At 46.4% G+C, this 25,939-nt stretch overlaps 2 protein-coding genes across 13 annotated transcripts in view; one reads left to right on the forward strand and one right to left on the reverse strand.

Moving 5' to 3' along the window:
* The window catches only part of mylka (myosin, light chain kinase a), an 81,740-nt gene that overhangs the window by 8,157 nt on the left and 47,644 nt on the right, over positions 1-25,939 (reverse strand). For all 3 annotated transcript variants that reach the window (XM_044216173.1, XM_044216170.1, XM_044216172.1), the window contains exons 19-34: positions 24,790-24,906; positions 22,531-22,590; positions 13,748-13,795; positions 13,334-13,461; positions 11,574-11,730; positions 10,416-10,606; positions 10,176-10,284; positions 9,550-9,588; positions 9,200-9,290; positions 8,850-9,053; positions 4,847-5,064; positions 4,206-4,329; positions 3,207-3,359; positions 2,766-2,889; positions 2,331-2,421; positions 1,171-1,299 (exon numbers count right to left, since the gene is read on the reverse strand). In XM_044216173.1, coding sequence (XP_044072108.1) covers positions 1,171-1,299; positions 2,331-2,421; positions 2,766-2,889; positions 3,207-3,359; positions 4,206-4,329; positions 4,847-5,064; positions 8,850-9,053; positions 9,200-9,290; positions 9,550-9,588; positions 10,176-10,284; positions 10,416-10,606; positions 11,574-11,730; positions 13,334-13,461; positions 13,748-13,795; positions 22,531-22,590; positions 24,790-24,906 — 1,983 coding nt within the window. The remainder of the gene's footprint in view (positions 1-1,170; positions 1,300-2,330; positions 2,422-2,765; positions 2,890-3,206; positions 3,360-4,205; positions 4,330-4,846; positions 5,065-8,849; positions 9,054-9,199; positions 9,291-9,549; positions 9,589-10,175; positions 10,285-10,415; positions 10,607-11,573; positions 11,731-13,333; positions 13,462-13,747; positions 13,796-22,530; positions 22,591-24,789; positions 24,907-25,939) is intronic.
* Positions 5,084-8,389, forward strand: LOC122885294. 10 transcript variants are annotated; one of them, XM_044216189.1, is made up of 3 exons: positions 5,084-5,937; positions 6,007-6,776; positions 7,016-8,389. In XM_044216189.1, exons 1-3 carry the CDS (start codon positions 5,848-5,850, stop codon positions 7,557-7,559), a joined length of 1,404 nt encoding a protein of 467 aa, XP_044072124.1. In that variant the 5' UTR covers positions 5,084-5,847; the 3' UTR covers positions 7,560-8,389. The 10 variants fall into 10 exon arrangements, with proteins under 10 accessions (XP_044072124.1, XP_044072121.1, XP_044072116.1 ...); XM_044216186.1 differs by having other exon boundaries at positions 6,007-6,124; positions 6,194-8,389; XM_044216181.1 differs by having other exon boundaries at positions 5,084-5,894; positions 5,951-6,790; positions 6,866-8,389.

Consider the following 25,939-nt stretch of genomic DNA (forward strand, 5'->3'; position numbering starts at 1 on the left):
TCATGTGACAAAACATGAAACAAGATGGAAAACAGAAAATTGTGACGGCATTTTTCACTATTTTCTAACGTTCTTTTGACCAACGGATTATTTGATTAATTGAGAAAATAATCGATAGACTGATCGATTGACATAATTTTGAATGGAAATAACGCCACTAATATTTATTGCAATAGTTTTGTACTTCCTGTACGTCCTACTTGATTCCCTCCTTGATTTGGGTGGTGCTGTGTTTCTTGATCTCAGGAAGGCTTTTGACACCGTCAACCACAAAGTTCTCCTCGCTCAGCTACCCCGACTGGGTGGAATCATAACTTACTAACTGAATATCTCAGTTTCCATAAATAACCATCGATCCAAGTAATTTCAGTTGTCTACTGGTGTCTATTCTTGGTCCACTCCTATTCCGTCTGTTCATCAACGGCTTTCCGTCTGTTTGTCCTGAAGTTAAAACCCTAATGTACGCAGACGACACTGTTTTATTTGTACATGGCGGAACCAAAGCAGATGTTGCGGCTAAGCTCACCAGGTCAGTGGCTTGTTATACAAAGTCACCCATGACTCAGCTTCACCACCACTTCCAACCAACACTAATGGCGTCACTAGGGCATCTATAAGAGGAGCCATCAGCCTGGTCTGTCAGAGGTTCAAGAGAGTGGAATATAATCACATCAGACAACTAAACACTTATTGATCCTTCAGTAACCAATTGAACAATGGATGATTAATACACACGTCAGCACTAAACTCTCTTTTTGCTGCTGCTGTCTACATGTCCTGTCGTTCTATATGTATATATGTCACTACTGCTGTTTTTAACAACTGTGTGTCCTTTTCCAATCTTTAAACTGCATGCACTGCTTTGTTTTTGCTTTGATGTGTTTTAGGAAGCCCTTTTAACAACTTGGCCGGGCTACAGATGAAAAATAGCCTCTTGGCTAATTCTGGCATTTTCTTTACCGGGTGTTTTTATTAATTTGCACTGTCCCTTCTGAAATAAATAAACTGCACTTCCTGGATTTCCTGTACGTCTTGTACTTCCTGTACTTTCTATATGTCCTGTAGTTTCTGCACTTCCTGTATGTCCTGTACTTCCTGCACTTCCTGTATACTTTCTGCACTTCCTGTACGTCCTGTACTTCCCGTATGTCCTCCTCTCAGCTCTCGTACCTTCGATCTTGCAGTCGAAGCGAGCGGCGCTGCCCTCCACCACCTCCACGTCTTTGATGACTGCGCTGAAAGTCGGCTTACACTCCGTCTTCTGCTCGTACTCCAAACACTCCAGGAACTGGTTATCCTCTGAACACACACACAGTCAGCTGACGGTAACCAAACTAATCTTACATTTTAAATTATAAATATAATAAAAATACAATCATAAGAACAACAGCAACATACAACATAAAGTCAGTGGTGGACAGTAACTAAGTACATTTACTCAAGTACTTTACTTGAGCATTTCCATTTCATGCTGCTTTCTGCTTCTACTCCACCACATCTCATCTTTTTACTGCACTACATTTATGTGACAGCTGTAGTTACTTTTTTAAAATACAACACACTGTTAAAGATTAAACCAGAGTTTAGTTTATCTTCTTGTGAGCTCTAACAGTAAATCAGGCTCCTCGTCATGTTTCAGACGTCTCTGACTGGAGAAAAAGTCCAAAAGATTAATACCAATGTACTAATAACTGTTTGTCTTATCTGTATCTGTACATCAAATACTTTCCCTATAATTCATCATGCTGACGTTCTCATATTCAAACAAACAACAACATCTCCCAGACGGTTGCAGATGCTCTGGTTCAGTCTGTCTGTACGCTTGGTTTCCACACAACAGGTGAACTTCTCCAGTTTAAGCTCCTGTTCAAAGTCGACATAAAGATCAAACGCTGACACACCAGCTGTTGGTACGTGTGTGTGTGTGAAGCAGCGAAAAGACAAACCACAGTCATCTAGTATCTGCTTAACTCCAGTCGTATCCATGGTGACGCATGTACACAGGTTATACAGGTGAAGCAAACAGTCGCACATGATGCGACTGAGGAGCCAATAATTCTCTTTTTAACTGCACCACAAAGGATCTTCCAACTCCCCACAGACCAAATTACAGGCTGTCACCTAAACTTTTAGGGTAAACCCCCACACTTCACCTGCATGCAACACAACAGGTGTGACTCACCTGTCCCAAAGATCTAATATCACTATAGGTGAATCACATTTTCTGCATCTACTGATGAGGGTAAGCAGCTCTGCAGCTCCATTAGGATTCGTGCAGACTACAAACAACCTGACTGAACCTGTTTCTGTTCTTGTCTACTTGTTCGTACCTTCGGTGGGCGAGCCCTTCTTGGCGCTGACTCCGGCCATCATGGCCATGGACGACAGTCTGCCGATGGCTCGAACAGCGTGGCCCGTTTTCTGCCACAGAAGAAGAAACAGTCACATGATCACTTCCTGTACAGTCGGCCATGATGGATGAGCTTTGACAGTGAGTTGGTTCTTGGTTCTGACATATTCAGAAGCTGTGTGTCGTGTTGTGTTTGATCTGTTTGTTCTCCTGTTGCTGCATCTTGGTTAAATTTTTATTTATTTTACTCTCATGACATGTTAATTCTTTTGCTGCGATGCTATTGGAGGGTTTGTTGTTTGTTTTCCTGAACCATCAGATTTGTATTCTTTTGTTTTTTCTCCTCGGCCACCCTGTGAGAGGATAACATTGTCCCGCTGAGTCGTGTCTCTGTCCTCATGTTGTTGCTGATTACCTGCCATTTCCTCCTCAGGATGTACTTCTTCATCCTCTCCTTGGAGAGCTTCTTGGCCTTCATGGTGTTGGTGTCCTGCTTCAGCCAGGTGTGTTCAAAACACTGAGCACAGGTCAGCCGAGCCCTGACACACACACACACACACACACAGTCAGGCTTCATATCCAAAGTGTCTTTCACACGGAGACCAAAGGTGCTTTTCTGAACTCCACCAGAGTCTGTGACTCAGACCAGAAAGTGACAGAAAGAAAAACATGAACCTTCTTTGTGAAATCGGTGGAGCTAGAAGCTTGTTAACGTAGTTTTAGTGTTTAGCTCCTTGAACAATAAATACAAATTAAACATAGTGTTAACCATGTAGTACTAACCAGCGACAATGTTGTCCCATTGTAGCATGCTAGCTGGCTAAAGACACGGTGGGTAAGACCGGTATTTTCCTACCTCATGTCCTTCTTCAGCAGGTTGGTGATGAAGTCTTTGCCGTTGTCGGAGATTTCGTCGAAGGCCTCGTCCTCAAAGTCCCAGGAGGCCGAGGTGACGTTGGACAGAGTCTCGTTGTCGTTGTCGCCCATGAAGGGAGACAGACCGCTCAGCCTGAGAGGACGACAAACACAGACTGAACTGAACCAAACAGTCGCCACCAAGGAGAAAAACACTGGGAAGAAGGAAAATGGCACTGGGAATAAACTGTAGGTACAGTAGGTACAGCTCAAATTCAAACATTTAACCTGGAAAACAACATCACACAGGAAAATTAAATAATATACTACAATAGAATTCTAGATTAAAATAGGCTAAAACTTTACCCCAAAACTGTGGATAAATGCTAAAGCTAAAGCTCATTACAGCTAAAGTTAAAACAAAGACATGAAGCTAAATTAAGCTAAGATAAAGTGATGAGTGAAGCTAAGCTAAGTTAAAGAAAGATAGGCTAAGCTAAAAGAAGTTAAAACAAAGTTAAGAAATTTGACAAATGAGCTAAGCTAAGATAAGGCTGAGCCAAAAAAAGAAGGGAAAATGAAAGAAACAAAGCAAAATGAAGATAAGCTAAGATAAGCTAAAAGAAGCTAAACTACAGTGAAATGAAAGAGATGAAGCAAAACTATGCTAAGCTAAGTGAAGCTCAATGAAACTAAAGAGAAATGAAAGAAACCAAGCAAAATGGACCCAGCTAAGTGAAGCTTAACAAAGCTAAAGCAAACTGAACAAAATACAATTAAATAAATTGACACTGCTCTAAGCAAAGACAGGGTGAGGCTAAGCTAAAATAAGCTAAAGTAAAGGGATATTATGATAAGCTAAGCTAAATAAAACAGAGGTGAACTGAACAAAATAGAACATTGAAGCTATGCTTAGCAACGCTAAAATAGAGAAAACTGAAGGAAATGAAAGAAAAAGAAGCTAATTCAAAGTAATCTAAGCTGTAGTAAACAGACTCACAGTATATAACAGATGACTCCTATACTCCACATGTCGGTGGGATAACTGATGGCTTCATAGTTGATCACCTCTGGAGCCACAAACTCTGGAGTCCCAAACAAAACCTTCAGAGTTCCTGCGTTTTCTGTTGGAGGACACGAAGAGAAAAGAGTTGAAGATCCGTCGATTCAACACATCAATAATTGTTGGCGTGGCCGTTTTAGGACATCTCAGGCTCAGCGCTACACTGTTACTGACTAACTGTACTTAGGCTCAGCTGTGCTTTCAGCTAAATGCTAATGTTATCATGTGAATGAGCTTGTTAGCTTGCTAAGATGCTAGCAAGTCATGCATACAGTCGGCGTGGTAACCTGGCATGTTACTGTAATAGGAGGCTAATGTTAGCATGCTATGTTAGCATTAATCGGCTTACAGTACAGCTAAAGATGAGAGCTTTCACTTATTAGTTTAGAGAATATCTGTCATCAACTGAAGTGTTGAATGAGTTTTGACCTGCTGGTGGCGCTGGGTGAACGTTAGGATGCATTAATGCCTGAAGTATATTTGAATATATACTTATACTTCTGTATAAGTATATTTAATGACAATCCATCCAATAGCGGGTGACATATTTCAGTCTGAAGTCTCCCTGCTGCCGTCACCTAGTCGCCTGGCGAGGCCGAAGTCGATGAGTTTGATCTTGCTGCCGGTCTTGTTGACACACATGATGTTCTCAGGTTTGAGGTCCAGGTGGACGATGCCCTGTTTGTGGATGTAGTTGACGCCGTCGATGATCTGCAGCATGTATTTGATCACCTCCCTCTCCGTCAGCTCAAAGTCCTCGTCGATGATCCGCTCAAACAGCTCGCCACCTGAGATCCTACGGACAAACGACAACTCATAGTCTTACAGAAAGCTCCGAACACAGCGTCGCTCTGAAAGGCTCGTTCAGGGCTGGAAGGATGTTAAAATACATTAATATCAAATAAAAGCAATGAGTGCATAATAGCAGCGCCCGCAGGCTACTTGATGGAAACGTTGACTCCTGTGCGTTGGAATTGACTACAGGGAGCTAATCAATAATCCCAACATGCTGACAAGTCATTACGATGAGTCAGCAGCTCGTTCGGGTCTCAGTCTTTCTCTCAACTGGGAGGTCACACGAGTTAGCTTCACTTTTATTCAGCTGGCTGCTCGCTAAGCCCCGCCCCCTTAGTTACTGTTGCTAACCTGTCGAGCTTTACATTAATTTAAGAAACAATGGATCCTTATTTCACACAGAAGCAGCTTCCTGTAAACACTTCACACGGAAGGATTTGTAGGATTTATACTGACAAGCTAATAGATTGTCTGTTTGTAGCTCAGGTGAATCCCATACTGGGGAATTTTAACCTCGCGGGAATCATTAGCTTAACAGGAACAGACCTTTTTCACAGGTGTGACTGATAACGCTCAGGAGGTACAGCGGGTCGTCCACTGATCACAGGGATGGCGATTTGATGTCGAAGTGTCGTTGGGCACTGAACCCCAAATGGCTCCGGTCAGACCAGCACCCTGCGTGGCAGCTCGCTGCCATCAGTGTGTGAGTCGGTGAATGGGTGAATTGGCGGCACATTGTAAAGTGCTATATAAATGCAACCATTGACCATTTAAAAGATTAAAAATGGCTGTGTTACATTTAGGCGAGCTGGTGTCAGGTGCTGGTGTCAGGTGCTGGTGTCAGGGTGCTGGTGTCATGGTTTCTGGTGTCAGGGTGCTGGTGTCAGGTGCTGGTGTCAGGGTGCTGGTGTCATGGTTTCTGGTGTCAGGGTGCTGGTGTCAGGTGCTGGTGTCAGGTGCTGGTGTCAGGGTGCTGGCTCACTGTCATGGTTTCTGGTGTCAGGGTGCTGGTGTCAGGGTGCTGGTGTCAGGGTGCTGGTGTCATGGTTTCTGGTGTCAGGGTGCTGGTGTCAGGTGCTGGTGTCAGGGTGCTGGTATCATGGTTTCTGGTGTCAGGGTGCTGGTGTCAGGTGCTGGTGTCAGGTGCTGGTGTCAGGGTGCTGGCTCACTGTCATGGTTTCTGGTGTCAGGGTGCTGGTGTCAGGGTGCTGGTGTCAGGTGCTGGTGTCAGGTGCTGGTGTCAGGGTGCTGGTGTCATGGTTTCTGGTGTCAGGGTGCTGGTGTCAGGTGCTGGTGTCAGGGTGCTGGCTCACTGTCATGGTTTCTGGTGTCAGGGTGCTGGTGTCAGGGTGCTGGTGTCAGGGTGCTGGTGTCATGGTTTCTGGTGTCAGGGTGCTGGTGTCAGGGTGCTGGTGTCAGGGTGCTGGCTCACTGTCATGGTTTCTGGTGTCAGGGTGCTGGTGTCAGGGTGCTGGCTCACTGTCATGGTTTCTGGTGTCAGGGTGCTGGTGTCATGGTTTCTGGTGTCATGGTTTCTGGTGTCAGGGTGCTGGTGTCAGGGTGCTGGTGTCATGGTTTCTGGTGTCAGGGTGCTGGTGTCAGGGTGCTGGCTCACTGTCATGGTTTCTGGTGTCAGCGTGCTGGTGTCAGGGTGCTGGTGTCAGGGTGCTGGCTCACTGTCATGGTTTCTGGTGTCAGCGTGCTGGTGTCAGAGTGCTGGTGTCAGGGTGCTGGTGTCAGGGTGCTGGTGTCAGGGTGCTGGCTCACTGTCATGGTTGCTGGTGTCAGGGTGCTGGTGTCAGGTGCTGGTGTCAGGGTGCTGGTGTCAGGGTGCTGGCTCACTGTCATGGTTTCTGGTGTCAGGGTGCTGGTGTCAGGTGCTGGTGTCAGGTGCTGGTGTCAGGGTGCTGGCTCACTGTCATGGTTTCTGGTGTCAGGGTTTCTGGTGTCAGGTGCTGGTGTCAGGGTGCTGGCTCACTGTCATGGTTTCTGGTGTCAGGGTGCTGGTGTCAGGTGCTGGTGTTAGGGTGCTGGCTCACTGTCATGGTTTCTGGTGTCAGGGTGCTGGTGTCATGGTTTCTGGTGTCATGGTTTCTGGTGTCAGGGTGCTGGTGTCAGGGTTTCTGGTGTCAGGGTGCTGGTGTCAGGGTGCTGGTGTCATGGTTTCTGGTGTCAGGGTGCTGGTGTCAGGGTGCTGGTGTCAGGGTTTCTGGTGTCAGGGTTTCTGGTGTCAGGTGCTGGTGTCAGGGTTGCTGGTGTCATGGTTGCTGGTGTCAGGGTGCTGGTGTCAGGGTGCTGGTGTCATGGTTTCTGGTGTCAGGGTGCTGGTGTCAGGGTGCTGGTGTCATGGTTTCTGGTGTCAGGGTGCTGGTGTCATGGTTTCTGGTGTCATGGTTTCTGGTGTCAGGGTGCTGGTGTCATGGTTTCTGGTGTCATGGTTTCTGGTGTCAGGGTGCTGGTGTCAGGGTGCTGGCTCAGGTTTACTGGGACGCTTGATGGGACCGAGCCTTCGCTAATGAAATGTATCCACCTGTGTTTTTCCTGCTATGAGAAGTCGAAAAAGACCAGAACCACTGCAACAAACTGAGTTTTTCCTGTTTTCCTTGTATTGCGATGTCTGATGTTGTCTCAGTAATGAAGATTAAAATGTTTTCAGACCTGAGAGGAATGCTGGGCAACACTACCAAAATAAGAGTCTGATTGTAAACAGCTTCCTTCCTGTTCTCCGTCAGTGTGGCTGGTTTCCCAGTTTTTATCACGTTAGCAGATATTCACTGTTTTCCCTTCGTCTCAGTTGTTTATCAGAGTCAATACGCTGAAACAAACACTGTGGATGTGAGCAGCTCCTCCCTGTTTATCTGCTAACACGAGGAAGCGATGAGATGATCACAAAACAAAGACAACAAACATATAACAGTTTTACAGTATAAGCAGGTAAAAAGTTACCGTTCTGTTATAACAGTAAGTCTGTAAGTGTGCATGTGTTCAGTGCCATCTGTCCATCACTGCCTTCGGCTCTAAAATTAGCAGACAGGAAATAGCTGTTCTCAAATTCCTCTCATAGTTGGCCGGAAAATGATTTTCCGACGTTCTCCAAAGCAAAAACATCTCATCTCTGTTTCCAGATCAGACTCAGAGACAACCAGCAGCTGCAGGTTTATACTTCTACAATAAAAACACAAATATGGTGAATCAAAAGTTACCGATGCAAATGTTTGTCGTGTTTTCACGGACTTTCCAAATCATCCAATCAGGTTTTAGATTGATTTCCTTCCCTCCAGGCTTGAACTGGCTGATCAGTTATCATCAGCAGCTAGCCTGGCTCTGTCTGAAGCAAACAACCCCCCCGTCTCCAGTCTTTATGCTAAGCTAAGCTAACCAGCTGCTGGCTGTAGCTTCATATTCAGCCTACAGACACGAGAGTGGCATCAGTCTGAACGTCTGACTGAAAGAAGAGGATTTCACTAAATGTTGAACTTAACTGACAGCTAGCAAGCTAGCTAGCTAGCTCAGAGAGCCTTTCCCCTCTTCAGTAAATCTTTATTGAATGAAACAATGAATGAACAATCCTGAGAACAGTGAAAAGTGTAAACAGAACAGTACAGAGAAAACAGAAAGAAGCTAGCATGCTAACATGCTGGCTAACATGCTGGCTAACATGCTGGCTAGCATGTTAGCAAAAGACATGGGAGTTTAGTGAATCTGGTTGTTTTATTAATGTGAAAATGACGCAGCTATCAGCCCTAATGAGCAAATAAACACAGTGTTGCTGTAAACGTTACGCACATCTCGAGCACCATGACGATGTCAGACTTGCCCTCGAAGGCGTCGATACACTGGACCAGTTTGGGGTGATGAAGGCTGTTCATGATGCTGATCTCCTGCCGAACGTTCTCCTTCTCCTTCGCCGAGTACGCCTTGATGAACTTCCCCGCCCAAACCTTCTTCGTCGCCTTCTCCACCAGTTTAAAGACCTGGCCGAACTTCCCCCTGTCACACAAACACGACCGTTTAAACGCAGCAGTTTCCTCGACTTTACGGGCCGACGACCACGCGTTAATAACCACACGCTGTTCGTCCAAACAGAGAAAAGCAGAGGTGCATTGTGGGTGAGGTGTGAGTGGGCGGAGCCTTACGTTCCCAGCCTCTCCTCCACGTCGTAGAGCTCCTTCACCTTCATGTCGGCTCTGATGGTCACGTCTCTGTAGTCTGGCTCCTTCTCTGAGTCTGAGGCAGAACAACACAGAGGTCAGAGGTCAGGTTACCTGTTCTTATGTAATTCCCCGCTGTTATGTCACATTATGTCACTTCATGCCGTGATGGATTATGTGATGTCGTGATGTGATGTCATGCCATGTGATATTTCGTCATGTTATGTTGGCGTGTTGTTGTCTTCTTGTTGTGTGGCTCCCCGTTGCGTTGTGTTTGTGCAGCGTTGTGTTAATGTTGCGTGGAGGTTAGTCAGAAGCTCAGATCAGCGTCGTACCTTCGTCCTCCTCCTCTGCCTCGGCCTCGTCCTGGTTGTCTGTCGGACGAACCAAACAGTTAGTTCAGTTAGTCAGTTTAGTTCAGTCACGTTAGTTTCACTTTATGAAGTTTAGTTAAGTTGACTTGGTACTGTTTTAGTTCTGGATGGACTCGAGAGGGATGTAAGATGTATGGAACACACCCCCATTCATCCCCTGCGGCCCAAAACCATTTTCCCCTTAGACCTCCATTAAAACAGACACGTCTGTAAAACTGTGGGCAGCAAACAAGCTCATTTATTTCTTCTTCTATCCATGGAGGTTTTGTTTCTGTAAAGCTTTCACAGAGCCCAGAAAGGCCAGCAGGAGAACTGGAACTACTGAGCATGTGCAGTGGACCACGTGACGTGGAAGTAAACCCGGAAGAACAGAAAACTTTTTTGGCTAATGCACTCAGCGAGCAACTTTCACTCAAGAGACCGGGCGCCATCTTTGAATCCAGCATCCGGTCCGGTATCCAGTCTGGAGCGAGACAAGGAGGCTTCACATGGAGGCCGAGATCGACTCCAAAGAAAACCTGGACACCAAAACTGACCTGGACCAGAACTGTGGACGAGGATCGGGAGCCGATTGTGGCTTTACTCACCATCCACCAGTCCGACAGTAACGGGTTCGGATTCGGCACTCGGCTCTCCGACCCCGTAGATGTTCTCCGCCCGGACACGAAACTTATACTGACGCTCTGGAAGAAGGTTCTACAGACAGAAAAAAACTTTATTTAAACCCTGAACTGGAGAAACGAGACACAGCGAGGACATTTTCTTTCCTTCAGACAAAAGATTTCTAAGATGTATCCACCTGTAGTTTAAGGGACAGCTGAACTCACCTGTACGTTGTAGGAGGTGCTGTTGCAGGACACCAGGTGTTTCCACTGCGGCTCCACAGAGTCCCAGATCTCCAGGTTGTAGGACTGCACGGCGCTGCCTCCGTCGTACGTCGGCCCGTACCATGACAGAGTCAGACTGGCCCGCCGGATATCTGAGGCTGCAGGGACCCTCGCTGGGGGGTCGGGTTTATCTGAGGAGGAGGGGGACCGGGGTTAAAGGTCATTCAGGTAAACAAAGGACAATACTGACCCCTAGAGGCTGAACCGCGAGCAAAGATCACGAGGATGGCGACAAATGAAAATGTGTTTGAATGAAGTTAAAACGACAGAACAAGAATCTAACGTTTCGCCGCACAGATGGAGATCGTAACCACATTTACGTTGTGTCTTCAGAGACCTGACGCCATTTTACAGTTAAACCGTCAGCTGTCTTCTGTTCCTGAAACTTCTTGTTTTTAACAATTCTCTGGTTTCAAAGTGTCAACATTGTTGAAAATCTTTGTTTTTGTAGTGATTTCTTTCTAAAACGTTCACAGTCTTTGGAGACCTGAGGTATGTGAACATATTCACGTTCGTGTGGAAGTTCGCTGACCTTTCTGAGCTCAGCCAATGGGTGAAGGGTACAGGGCCGGTACTCTGCAGCCACGCTAGCAGCTCTGTGAGGCTGAGAGCTAAATGCTAACATCAGCATGCTAACATGCAGATGTTTAGCAGCTATGTTCACCATCTTAGTTTAGCGTGTTAGCATGCTAACATTAGTTAATTAGCAGTAAACACAGAGAGCAGCTGAGGCTGATGGGAGCGTCAGCAGCTCTGCAGGTAAAGTGTCGGACACGTTAACATGTCGACCTGATGGTGGCGCTAACATCCACAGAGCCTCGCTGCTAAAGTGGCTAAAACCAGCCGTCACTGTAATGAAGTCTGGCACAGCTGCAGCACATGAGATCATCTCAGCCGACTGAATCAGGTTTAACTAATCCACAGACAGAAGAAGACCATGAGGCGGACGGATCTGATCAGACGGATGTGATCAAACAGAGGTCACCTGAGGTCACACAGGCAGCACCTGTGTGTGTGTGTGTGAAGTTATAAACCCTGTGGTGTGGTTTCGGTTGTGAGTCATCAGAAGGTGGAGCAGATGTTCCAGGTGTTTCTCACCGACGATGGTGAGGTTGAGGGCGGCCTGTCGGAGGCCGAAGCCGTTCCTCAGCTCGACGGTGTAACAGCCGCAGTGCTCCTGCTGACCGCTGCAGATGGTGAGCTTACTGCTGCTGTCAGAGCTCTCTATGGAGATGTCGGCCGAGCCCTCCTGGATCTGACACACACACACACACACACACACACACACACACACACGATAAGAACACTTCAGTATAAACAGGAAGTTGTTCACATCTTCAGTCCAAAGCTGCTCAGTTTTACACGTCACGTTATTAAAGTCTCAGTCTGCTTTACTTTTACAGTCAGACCTGGTCAGAGACCTGAGACCTGGTCAGAGACCTGAGACCTGGTCGCTGGGAGACCTGAGACCTGGTCAGAGACCTGAGACCTGGTCGCTGGGAGACCTGAGACCTGGTCAGAGACCTCAGACCTGGTCAGAGACCTGAGACCTGGTCGGAGACCTGAGACCTGGTCGCTGGGAGACCTGAGACCTGGTCAGAGACCTGAGACCTGGTCGCTGGGAGACCTGAGACCTGGTCAGAGACCTGAGACCTGATCGGAGACCTGAGACCTGGTCGCTGGGAGACCTGAGACCTGGTCAGAGACCTGAGACCTGGTCGCTGGGAGACCTGAGACCTGGTCAGAGACCTCAGACCTGGTCAGAGACCTGAGACCTGGTCAGAGACCTGAGACCTGGTCGCTGGGAGACCTGAGACCTGGTCAGAGACCTCAGACCTGGTCAGAGACCTGAGACCTGGTCGGAGACCTGAGACCTGGTCGCTGGGAGACCTGAGACCTGGTCAGAGACCTGAGACCTGGTCGCTGGGAGACCTGAGACCTGGTCAGAGACCTGAGACCTGATCGGAGACCTGAGACCTGGTCGCTGGGAGACCTGAGACCTGGTCAGAGACCTGAGACCTGGTCGCTGGGAGACCTGAGACCTAGTCAGAGACCTGAGACCTGATCGGAGACCTGAGACCTGGTCGCTGGGAGACCTGAGACCTGGTCGCTGGGAGACCTGAGACCTGGTCAGAGACCTCAGACCTGGTCAGAGACCTGAGACCTGGTCGCTGGGAGACCTGAGACCTGGTCAGAGACCTGAGACCTGGTCGCTGGGAGACCTGAGACCTAGTCAGAGACCTGAGACCTGATCGGAGACCTGAGACCTGGTCGCTGGGAGACCTGAGACCTGGTCGCTGGGAGACCTGAGACCTGGTCAGAGACCTCAGACCTGGTCAGAGACCTGAGACCTGGTCGCTGGGAGACCTGAGACCAGGTCAGAGACCTGAGACCAGAGGAAAGTGCACTTATCGATAAAATGTAATATTTTATTTCCAGTCTCCAGACGTGTCGCTGTGTGGACTTGCAGATAAAAACATTAAAGAAACATTGAACAAACATTAAATCACTCGTCCTGGCAGAAGAAGACAAACGCCGTCAGCTGTCAGCAAACAGCGAAACAACTGACTCCAAACGGCTAAATTATACAAAGCTGGAATGTAAAGAAGCAGCTAAGTGCTAACCTCAGCACGCTAACGTGCGCACAATGATAATGCTAACATGCTAATGTTTAGCAGCTACAATGTTCACCATCTTAGCTTAGCGTGTTAGCATGCTAACATCAGCTATTATTACTGATGGTGGAAAGTCAGAGGATCACCGAGTTACAGTTCATCCTGATCAATAACCACAGCCTCAGTGTGTGTGTGTGTGTGTGTGTGTGTGTGTGTGTGTGTGTGTGTGTGTGTGTGTCTCACTGGTTTCCTGAACTTCAGCCAGGTGCAGCTGATGGGCGGAGCTCCAGAGAACTTGCAGAGGATCTCCACCTTCTCCCCCGCCAGGATCTTCATGTCCTCCGGGAACTGCAGGATCTGCGGAGGCAGAGCTGCACACACACACACACATCAGTAATCAATAATCACTAGTTGGTGTGATGATTGAACGCAGGATCAGGATCACGCTGCTCACTTTACACATAGACAGGTAGGTGTGTGTGTGCGGACATGTTTCACTCATGTTGTGGGGACCTAGATCTCTTTACACAGTCACATTGCTCCGTCCTCAGGTCCCCACAACGTAAGTCATTCAGTCTAAGGGTGAAGACTCCAGCTAATGAATGCAATGTCCTCTGAAGGGCTGGAAACACGCCCGTGTGTGTGTGTGCGCGTCACCTTGTTTGGGAGGAGTCTTGGCGGTCGGTTTCTTTATTCTGGCTTCACCTGGTGGAAACAGACACAACAGACGTCAGAGGCACCGAATCAAACCTGCGAGCTCGCTGTTACAGGACGCTGCGGCGACCGGCCGTTACCCGCGGTTACGGGGGGAGGACGCCGCCGCCGCGTTGGACGTTCTGTCCTCGTTAAGAGAAACACAACATTTAGAGTCAAGTGATTTATATTTTTTCCTTTTAAGACACAAAGTTCTTTGGGAAACACGAGCAGAAATTTAACAGCGTTCGCAGAAACACTTCTAACTTTTGTTCTCACGAAAACTTTTCTTTCTGTGTTTTTTTTTATTTCAACGTTTGAATCAACAAACAACAAAATTATAAAGGGCTCAGATTTAAAAGCCTGTTACGAAACAATGTTCATGAATATTCTCAAAAACATAAATCCACCGGCTGAAGAAGACCATGTGATTATGATCAAAAGCCCCGGAACATCTACTAAATAAACCTTGTGGGGATATTTTCGTCAGCTGCTGTTTCCAAGAACTTTGAATCTCAACTTTTAAGCCGCCGCGGACGAAAGTCCTTAAATTTAAACGTCTGTAGAAGACAAACTCTGCTGAAGAAGACCATGTGATATGGTTTAAAGCTCCGGAATAACGAGGTGATGACTGTGTTGAAGATATTCATATTTAAGTTATTTACAGCAGCAAAGAAAGGAGCGGATTCAGATCCACCTTACTGTTTGTGGATGTATAATCACATATATTTATATAAACACACGCCGACTGTGTACAAAACATGTAAAACTGCTTTACTACCCTTTACTACCCTTTACTACCCTTTACTACCCTTTACTACCCTTTACTACCCTCGCTTTATGTCTCTGACGCAGGATGAACGGCGGCTTCTTCACGGTTAAAAAAAGGAGGAGAAGAAGAATGTGAGCGCCTGGTGACCAAATATGGAAATTCTAAAAATAGTTCCTGGAGGTGTTTGTTTCTCCTGAAGAGAAGAAGAGAAGAAGAGTCTAGAAATGTTGTCAGATGTGCAGCTACAGATGTTGTTAAGTGAGACTTCCTGGTCTCTGCTGGACCCTCAGGACCGCCATCCAGCCGAAACACGATCTCATCACATCAGCGGTTGCTATGAGCCATTAATGCCGTAAACAAAAACAGCTGCAGACCACACCTGAACTCTGACCTTTAACATGAAGGTGGATCTGGTTTCTGATTGGCTCAGACAGCGTTTACATCATAAGAGACCTGACTGTCTTTGGTTTCAGCCTCCAAACCAAGTAAAAGAGTCACCGCTAAACATTTAGTCTCCCTGACAACAGAAACTCCGTCCTGCGAGTACATTTATCCGTCATGCGGCGTTTCCTCTGCCGCCTCAGGAGCGCCGCGGCCGTTAGCAAAGAAACACGTCGACGCACGAGTTGTTTATTCTGCACACGTCTGCTCCACGGCGCCCCTCAAAGGCAAAACGCAGCAACTGCGCCTCGGGTTCAGACCGGAATCTGACTTTCTGACAATTATTATAGCATCACATGTAGATTCTGGGGGAAGAAAACAGCATGACAAACTTTAAAACTGGTAAAAAACAAACTAGCCACGGCTAGCTGGTAGCCTTAGCTAAAGCTAAGTTACGCACTTGTTCCTGTTTCCTGGACTTGAAAAATCAACTTTGGCGCTCCAACATCTTAGTAACTATTATAACATAATATAATATAATTTAAATAAGACAGCAGCTAAATCTCCCCCCATGCATCATGTTGGGGGGGTAAGAATAGCAGAGTTGCTGCTGTAATGAAGGATTGATGGTCGACTCTTTAACAGCCTCCATAACTCTGTCATCGCACACACACACACACACACACACACACACACACACACACACACACACACACACACACACACACACACACACACACACACACACACACGATGTGCGGCCTCTGGGTCGACACCAACTATGTGCTAACAGCTTAGGGAGCGTTTGATTTGTGTACCTCAGCGAGCCGGGCGGCCCGGCGCTGCAGCTTCTGTCCTGCAGGGTCACTCAGTACAGCTGAGCTGCGCTCTGATTGGCTGTCTGCTCTCCGCATCAGGCCCCAGCAGACCCGAGACCTGCTCTGACCAGCTCAGCCGAGACAGAAACCTTCAGTTTGCTATTTGTCTTTTCTGCTTTGGGGGAAAATGTCACTGCAGGAGGATAAAGGCTAGCGAGCCGCGTTGGCTAGCGAGCCGCACGAGTTTGACGTAAACAAACTACATTTCAACACGGAGAACTTCACCTCCCAAAAGTCATTTTTTAGGAATCGTGAGGCACAAATCCAGACTGAACTCCAGATGTTTCTGTTTCTCCATCCAGCTGATGATGTCAGCTGATACTGAGGTCACGTCAGGTCACAGTTTTCCAGCTGATGGTTAGAAACCACACGCACACACACACACACACACACACACACACGCACACACACACACACACACGCAGCAGAAACAACAAACAGAAGCACTAATTAAACGATCTGTTGTTTGTGTTTTCAGATTAAAGCCGCTTTAGTTCAGATTTACAGAAACGAACGTCTTCAGGAAGTGACGCTGCAGAAACAAACGCCTCATTCTGTCGTCCTTCGTGTGACCTTTGACCTCAACATGGAAAATGCAACATGCTTCTAAAAGAGTCTTGTGTCTCCAAATCAGGATTATTATTTTAAAAGTTTAGAGACGTACAGTCCAGTTCATCTTTCTGCTCCTACAATCATACAAACGTGCAAATACAGAACATGACTTATTCTGCAGAAGCTTTTCATTGGTCGGCTGATAAACAGGTCTGGTTCTTAATGATTAATAATATTAATGATGCTGTTTACATCCGTCAAAGTGTCTCGCTCTGATCTCACGTTAATAACCTGAGGGCGTGCAGACATCAGGCTGTCCCCTCCCCGACTCCAGTCCTTTGATACTGAGTCCAGTAACGAGATACAATAAATAACAGCAAGTGTTTCTCTGACAGGGTTCCAGGTTTTAACAGAACGCAGTCTGGAGTTTTGGACAGCAGGTGGACAACAGGCAAACAAAGGGTCACGAATGGATCTGGTTTTACGCAGCTGATGCTGATCCAGTAACAAATCCCTGGATCGGGCCATATCCCGCTTCTGCAGATTGGCCGTTAATCTGCCGCCGGACCCGGCTCTGTGTGCGAGGACACGTAGGAACGGGACAGGTTGGAAGGACACTGCTGTCTATAAATATTACTGCGCTTATGGCGTTGAGGATTCATCGGACCTCAGAGGCCTAGAAGCAGCCGACCGGGTCCGACCGATAAACCAGCTGATATCAGCTCATCACACGTGTTCTGATATCGGTGTATATCTCAGAGATACGCTTCAACTCATTCACAAGCACTGTCTCCATCACGCAGTTTGTCCACCAGAGAGCGCTGCAGCTGCATGCTAGCAGCGTCCAGACTGCAGCGTCTCAGCAGCTGCTGGACTGTGATGAGACGTGCTTCATCGTTCATGCTCCCCTCAGGATGAACTGTAACAACTCTGTTGATCCTCTGACTTTCCATCTAGCGCCACCATCAGGTCGACGTGTTAACGTGATACCTGCTAACCATCAGCATGCTAACATGCTGCTGTTTAGCAAACATCTCTGCATCTAAGTGCAGCTTCACAGAGCTGCTAGCGGCTGCAGACTCATCGTGTCGGTTCAGTTCTTCATTGGCAGTTCACATCTTTTTGTCTGCAGTCAAACTCTTTCAGAAACACTTTATTTTCAAGTCTGAAGTCGTTTTTTGTAACAAACGGTTTGCAGGACAATTTCTGTTTTTATCCAAAACACTCAGCATGAAGACGATGAGCTTCTCAACAGGAGCTGCTTCACTGGAGAGTTTCAGAGTTTCAGTCTGTGGTGTGAAGTAAAACCAAGTCTGAGAGAGGGGGGAGAGTCAGGGAGAGTCAGGGAGAGTCCGGGAAACCAGGCCTTAAATGGAAGTGTGGGAGAGGAGCCACGAAGAGCTCTGAACCGTTTTATACCGGAACATCCCCCCTCCACCTCCCCCATCACGTCTCTCTGCTGTCAGCTCAGATCTGTTGGTTAAACTCTGCAGAGGACTCACTGTGTCCCCGTTGCCTTCAGGTCAGTTCAGTGAGATAAATTACATTCTGGGAGGCGGACCAAAGTTTAGCGAAGCTTGAAATGGTTTTTATCTTTTGTGAAAATGTGAGTTAGCTGTTAACTCCATAGTATATTTGTCTCTTTCCTTTCTTTCTGTTGTGTTGTTAAAGGAACAGCCCAAAATTTTAGGACTTGGTTAGCCTAGCTTAGCACAAAGACTGCAAGCAGGGGGAAACTGCTAGCCAGTGTAGCAGCAAACAGCTAGCATAGACAACAATATGTTACTTAAGTTTTATAGGTAGTTGATGTTAGATAGCTTCAAAACATTAGCATATCTAACATTATCTATCTTTTTGTAAATCACTGGTGTTAAACCAACATGTGTTTAGCCTAGCTTAGCACAAACACTGGACGCAGGGGGAAATGTTAGCCTAGCTCCATCAAAAGAGGAAAAAAAGAGAATCCACAAAATTTCTTTTTGACATTTTCAGCCACAATAATTACAATGTTCTCGTGGTGATCGTGGATTATTGTAGTATATTAACAATTGGGGCAGGTTATGCTAACATTAGCTAATATTAGATATTAGATAATTTTAATTTTAGAGGACCTATGTTAAATTGAATTCTAGCTGTCTAAAACTATTTCAATTAATTCCCAAAAACTACAACCTTCAGTTGCTAATGAGCCAACATTATTTAGCTAGACAGCATTATCTAATCAAAACGTTAGCTTGTTAGCTAATAAGAAATTTTATATATTTGAGCAAAACTATGTAATTTAGTAAATCTTCTTGTCTTCTCTGGAGTCAGATATCAGTTTCATCTCTATGTGTCCAGCACAGAGAGAGGTCCAGGACGTGGTTAGCCTAGCTTAGCACAAAGACTGGAAGCAGGGGGAAATTGCTAGCCTAGCTCCATCAAAAGAGAACAAATCCATTTTCAAACACCTTCCAACAACTCCAGATAAGTTAATTCACAGAGTCACTAGAGTATTTTCCATCCTTTTTGTCTGGTGATCAGTTTAACAAAATCTGATTTCTTTTCCATGTTTATAATTTTTACTGGCTCGAAGAGGTAAAACCATCATTGTTTCGCAAGAAAAAGCCAAAAATCGAAGAACAGATGGATAATTTTGTGTAGCAGAAATGATTCATCGTCTCACAACCCTAAAACATATCTCCCAGGTTCAGAGCTCATCCAACTGACAAGTTTAAAGATCCCGCCATCCTGTTACGTGGTCACTCAGTCAGTTGACTAATTAGTCATCAGGTAACCAATGAGATAATTAATTGATCAACTAGACAGGTCATCATTTATGCCTTCTTTGTGACGTGTGGAAGTTACCATAGTAACCAGTTTCCCACCAGCAGTCTGAACATCCAAGTCGTAACTGACAGTTAGCTGAGCCCCACCCCCCTTAGTTACTGTTGCTATGCCAGTCAAACTTTACAGCAACAGATTTTTATCAATATTCACAACGGATCCTGATTTCAGACAGAACAACAACAGCTTCTGAGTTTTAGTCGGCAACTGTTTATTTTGTCGGCTGAAATGAAAACTGTTACTAGCGGATTTTTTCAGCTGCAGCTAGCTAGCTAATTAACTTTGTGAGTTGGCTGAAAAATCCATCCCTGGCTGAGTTTTTATTGTTTCCAGTGTTATGGAGCAGTCTGATCTAATAAAGATCAGGACAGAGCCGCTAACTTTAGCCTTTAGCCCAAGTCCCACACACAGGATGGTCCAGTACTGAACAGGTAACCCAACAAACTAATAAAGTTAGCTAATGATATGCTAATTCTTGGCCTTGGAAGTACCACTCGATTAATACTGCAGGTAGTAAGCTAGTTAGCTGGACATGCTAACGTCAGCAGCTTACATTAGAGCAGATAAACACACTGTTTAATCAATTCCTTAAACTTCTTTCGTTTTTGTTTTTTGAAAGGCTAAAAAAACAGCCGACCCTCCAAACTCTTAACATACTGCGTCTCTCTCTGACTACAGCTCCACGTACACCTGCTGTCACTAGTTACTGTTGCTAAGCTGTGATTGGACAACCACTGTTCGAGGAAGGGGTTTAGGACGAACGAACGAACGGTTGGGACTGATATATCCAACTTGGCTAAATAACATGGAAGTGCCTGAAAAAACGAACAAGCACGGAGCCTCACATCAGCTAAAGTTGGTATTCAAGGTAATTAAGCTTAAATTTAATGGATAGTGTTAATACTGAGAGTCTTTCCATCTCCACCATCCATCCCATATGAGCATTAGTAAAAGATTAGCAGATTAGCTGAGCCAAAATTCCCAGAATACCTTGCTCACTATGCTCGCTACACTTCACTGCACGTCCACCAGACTCTTCCATCCTTCAAAATCCACATTTCCAAACTAAATACTGTGTGAGATAACAAACAGCAGGACAGCCGTCCTCTTCCAAACACTGCTTTCAACCGGTCTGACATTGTTTGTGCTGTCTGAACATCCCTCCCTATGTGCTGCCCAGAGCACCATATTTACTTTCTGCAACTTTATTTAGGTGTGAAACTTAGCTCCATGTAGTTGTTTCAGGTTTCATGCTTCAGAAAACATGATGGTACGCGATACTAACCAGGACACTGTAAGACGCACACACACACAGGAAGGATTAAGAGTTGGATCATAAAGATAAGAGCAGATTTTCCACGGAGAGCTGGAGACAGACAGAGAACATTAAACTGCTGTAACGTCTGAAACAGGTGAAACACTGAGTCCGGACGCCGAAGCATCAGACTGTGACTTTGTAAAAAGCAGCTGTTACTCCACAACCACAACACACCTGAGGACTGCTGCAGCACAAGTAAGGCTCCAGAAACCAGCGGCGCAACGTCACCTGTACGACGAGAAACCAGCGGCGCAACGTCACCTGTACGACCAGAAACCAGCGGAGCGACGTCACCTGTACGACCGGAAACCAGCGGAGCGACGTCACCTGTACGACCGGAAACCAGCGGAGCGACGTCACCTGTACCACAAGAAACCAGCGGAGCGACGTCACCTGTACGACCGGAAACCAGCGGAGCGACGTCACCTGTACGACCGGAAACCAGCGGAGCGACGTCACCTGTACCACAAGAAACCAGCGGAGCGACGTCACCTGTACGACCGGAAACCAGCGGAGCGACGTCACCTGTAAGACAAGAAACCAGCGGAGCGACGTCACCTGTACGACATAAAACCAGCGGAGCGACGTCACCTGTACGACAAGAAACCAGCGGAGCGACGTCACCTGTACGACCAGAAACCAGCGGAGCGACGTCACCTGTACCACTAGAAACCAGCGGAGCGACGTCACCTGTACGACAAGAAACCAGCGGAGCGATGTCACCTGTACCACAAGAAACCAGCGGAGCGACGTCACCTGTACGACAAGAAACCAGCGGAGCGACGTCACCTGTACGACCAGAAACCAGCGGAGCGATGTCACCTGTACCACTAGAAACCAGCGGAGCGACGTCACCTGTACGACAAGAAACCAGCGGAGCGACGTCACCTGTACGACATAAAACCCACGGAGCCACGTCACCTGTACGACAAGAAACCAGCGGAGCGGCGTCACCTGTACGACCAGAAACCAGCGGAGCGGCGCCACCTGTACGACCAGAAACCAGCGGGCGGCGTCACCTGTACGACCAGAAACCAGCGCGGGCGGCGCCACCTGTACGACCAGAAACCAGCAGAAGCGGCGTCACCTGTACCACTAGAAACCAGCGGAGCGGCGTCACCTGTACGACAAGAAACCAGCGGAGCGGCGTCACCTGTACGACATAAAACCCACGGAGCCACGTCACCTGTACGACAAGAAACCAGCGGGCGGCGTCACCTGTACGACCAGAAACCAGCGGAGCGACGTCACCTGTACGACCAGAAACCAGCAGAGCGACGTCACCTGTACCACTAGAAACCAGCGGAGCGACGTCACCTGTACGACAAGAAACCAGCAGAGCGACGTCACCTGTACCACTAGAAACCAGCGGAGCGATGTCACCTGTACGACAAGAAACCAGCGGAGCGACGTCACCTGTACCACAAGAAACCAGCGGAGCGACGTCACCTGTACGACAAGAAACCAGCGGAGCGACGTCACCCGTACGACATAAAACCAGCGGAGCGACGTCACCCGTACGACAAGAAACCAGCGGAGCAACTTCACCTGTACCACAAGAAACCAGCGGAGCGACGTCACCTGTACGACATGAAACCAGCGGAGCGACGTCACCTGTACGACCAGAAACCACCTGAGCTGAAAAAGCCCTTCTGTGAAACACGTCCACCTCATTCTCACAGTGTCACAGGAGCTACGACCCCCGACTACAAACCAACCAATCAGAATACAGCAAGAAGTGTTGGGGGGCGGGGCAGGAAGCAGCAGGGTTGATGGGAAACGTGGTCTTAATGTGGAGAAGAGAGCACTGGTTTACTGTTATCGAGGTGGGAACAATAATCTGACAGTGATGGTTTCAATGATACACGGAGACACTTTAAAATAGAAACCAGCAACCAGTGAGTGTGTGTGTGTGTGTGTGTGTGTGTGTGTGTGTGTGTGTGTGGGAACCAGTGATCCCAGGCTGCAGCTCCTTATTGGGACAAAAGGAAAGAGGCTGCTGCATATTTTGGAAACTCACTCTCGGAGGTCGGAGTCGCCTTCTTGGACTTCTTGTCAGCCGGAGAGTTTTCTGCCGGGTCTGCAGGAGGACGAGAGACAGACGCACAGAGACAGAGGAGTTTAAAACCTGTATTTATTAACTGCTTCAGTTTGTTGAAGTGAAACAAACCCGTCTTTCTTTCTTTTAGTTTTTAGTTCAACAGCAAACACATGACAAAATCTTCTTATAAAACAGGAGAAACGATACGTCCTGACTGTTTCTAACGAAGCCGAGGGAAGTAACGGCCTGACATGATTTGTGGAACACAAGGAAGAAACAGATACGTAACTGAAAGTGTAGCTCGTAGCAGCAAAACAGCAGAAACAAGAAAAGGCTTTAAATTATGAATTTGACTCGTTAGCTGCTTCCATACGCTGTATATGTAGTTTATTTTGTCATACATCAGATTCCCGTACGCCGCGGGCCGCCAGTTGAACGGGCCCGGTCTAAATCAGTGGATCAACATTATTTGGAAATTTTATTAAATGGAAAAACTGATCAATTTCTGAGAATCAAAGAAAATATTTTTTGACAGAAATTGGAAAAAGTCGACGATTTACATGAATCCAGATATGGAATAACTGCAAATCACAGTGTTGACAACTGTTCAATGACCCTACACAGCAACCAATCAGAACACGTCTACACAGCAACCAATCAGAACAGGTTTACTGATATCAGCTGAGAGAAGCTCTTTGTTTGTTTCACCAGCTGTGAAAAACAGTGTTGTTGGAGAAATAATGGATCGGTCTCAGTATTGGTATTATTAGTATATTATTATTATTATTATTATTATTAGTATCTTCGGGCCAATCCGGTGAAATACTGTTTCAGCGCTCCATTTTACAGTTATATTGTAAATATATTGACTATAGCGTTTGAAACAGAGCAGTCAGACGATAAACAGGAAACAGGAAGAACGTAGAGTCACGATAACGAAACCTCCAGATTCTCTTTATTCGGTTTCATTCCTGAAAACAGTTCTGGAACGACAGACAGGATTTGTCTGAAACTTTTCCCCATAAAATACTTAACTGCAGATGTTTACTCTCTAGTGATTAAAATGTCACAACAGCTGTTGTACTTTGAGCTGAATGCTAACTATGCTAACAATGCTAACGCTTGTTTCCAGGAACCTACTTCAGAGATGTTTGATAAATACAGAACAGTTTGTGTTGATTTATTTTAATTACAGGAAACTCCAGGCAGACTGCTGGGGGGGGGGACAACAGGCAGTTCTGCATGTAGTTTATAGGTACGTACAGGTATATTACAGGTCAGTCCAGGTGTTTACATATGCAGGTAGCAGAAATGATGAAGGGCCATGTTTTTAGAAATAAAATGCAAACTTGAGATCTCTTATTAGCCGAATTAAAGACAAAATGATTGCAATTAAGTTATTAAGTTTAATCTCCATTCACAGCAAGAACACTTTCTGTTTCTGCCACTATGAGAAAGAAGTTCACTGAGGGTGCAGATGTGTTTGAGTTGTAAACATTAACACAAAAAGCAAACCAGCGCCTGTTTCTGCGCGACACGTCAGACTTTTTTTGGTTTGCAAATGTTTACTTACTGAATTCTGAAGATGGATGTTTTTAGAAAAATGTCTTCATTCACAGCCAAGTTAAAGACAAAATGATTACAAATAGGAATAAGTTGAGATGGAGTTTCACGTTTAATATCTAAAGTCCACACAAACCAAGAAAAATCTACATCCCGGATTATTTAAGGGAGTTTTGTGACAAAGAAGCATATCAGAGTTCACTGAGAGCTCTGAGTCGTAAACAACAGAAACGACCACGTGAGGCCCGTTTGTCTCGAGGACAGGAAATTCAAGAAATGTTTGGGGCTGCAAATGTTTACATCATTTTGTCACACAGTCACACTGATTAATAAAGTTTCGACTGAAACCATCAGGACAGAGCGAGGAAGAGGAACAGCAACAACATCAGCAAACAGGAATCAGCAAGGAAAATTAAAATCCCAGGTTTTTTAAGGGAGTTCTGTGACTTTCTTCAGTATGAAAAAGGTTGAAAATGAATGTTTAAACGTTTAAACAATTATAGATACTTAAATGGCAAATGCTATTTAAAGTGTTCATCCTCTGGGAACAGACCAACAAAAACAAGCCCTTCCTTGTGCTCTGCTGACTTTTATTCCTACAGCTGGAGTCAGACGCAGACGCAGCATTATCTGATTTAAGATATATAAGAAGGTGTAAACAGGAACAGTTCTTACCGTCGACGAGGACCATACAGGAACATTCAGCTCTGCCCGCCGAGTTCTCGGCTCTGCATTTATACTGGCCTTCGTCCTCTGGTAGAGCTTTGTCTATGGTCAGAGAGCACAGGCCTCCTGCAACACAACACAGTACACCATCAGCAGGACAACCACGAGTCACAGTCCTGCATTCAGACCTCACTGCAGTCAAAGTATAATCAGCTAAAGTTACTTAAAGTCGTCCCTGTGCAGTAAAACGCTTCCTGTCAGTGTTTATTATATCTGATGTTTCTGGATTCATATTCCTGCTGCATTCATGTGTGTGTTGCATTTTACTGCTGCAGATGTTTCAGGCTGAGCTCATTATAACTGCTTTATATCCTGTTGGGCAGTTTAACCTGCAGCAATGCATCATGGTCTATAAGATCATCGCGTGTTTGCAGCGTCGCCGTCCTGTGAGAACCACGTATCAGAGAAACAGCCTGTTTTCAGCTCTGCGACGATGCGTTTCCCAGCTGATCCGAGGGGGGGTTAAAGAGTTTATTCAGCTTCAGGAGGAGGAGAGTTTCCTCAGCACGTGAAGGAAACTCTTCATCCTTCAGCTCGTCACAAACACCTGGAGATACGAGGTTTCCACCGGACAGGAAGGGGATGAAACGCTGTGATCTGTAAAGTAACTGAAGCCGTCAGACAAACGCAGGGAAACGTTCCTCTGAGATGTCGGAGAGTGGAAGCAGAAAGCTGCAGAAAAGGGAGATCCTCAGGTAAAGTACAAGTACCTCGAGCTGGTAGTGAAGTACTGTACGTGAGTAAAAGTACTTCAGTTCCATCGTCAGTACAGAAACAGTTTACAGCAGCGTGAACGGCGATAAAAAGAGTCCAGAACAACATCGAGTGTCGTCTGTTTGAAATCATTTCTTCAGGAGGAATCCTCTCTGAGAGCCAGCCGCCGGTTAGCTTAGCTTAGCATAAAGACTGTAAACAGGGGGAAAAGGTTAGCCTGGCTCTGATTAACATGTTCTATCTGTATGAGAAATCAGATCTCTGCTCAGCAGCTCAGCGCAGAACTGATCAGCCCATTGATCAGGTCACAAGTCTGATATTAACGTGGCGTCGGGTCAGAGGTCACTGCAGGAAACGGCGAGCGTTGGTTGGCAGAACTCTGGAC

Source organism: Siniperca chuatsi, linkage group LG12 (assembly GCF_020085105.1).
Source record: "Siniperca chuatsi isolate FFG_IHB_CAS linkage group LG12, ASM2008510v1, whole genome shotgun sequence".
NCBI lineage: Eukaryota > Metazoa > Chordata > Actinopteri > Centrarchiformes > Sinipercidae > Siniperca > Siniperca chuatsi.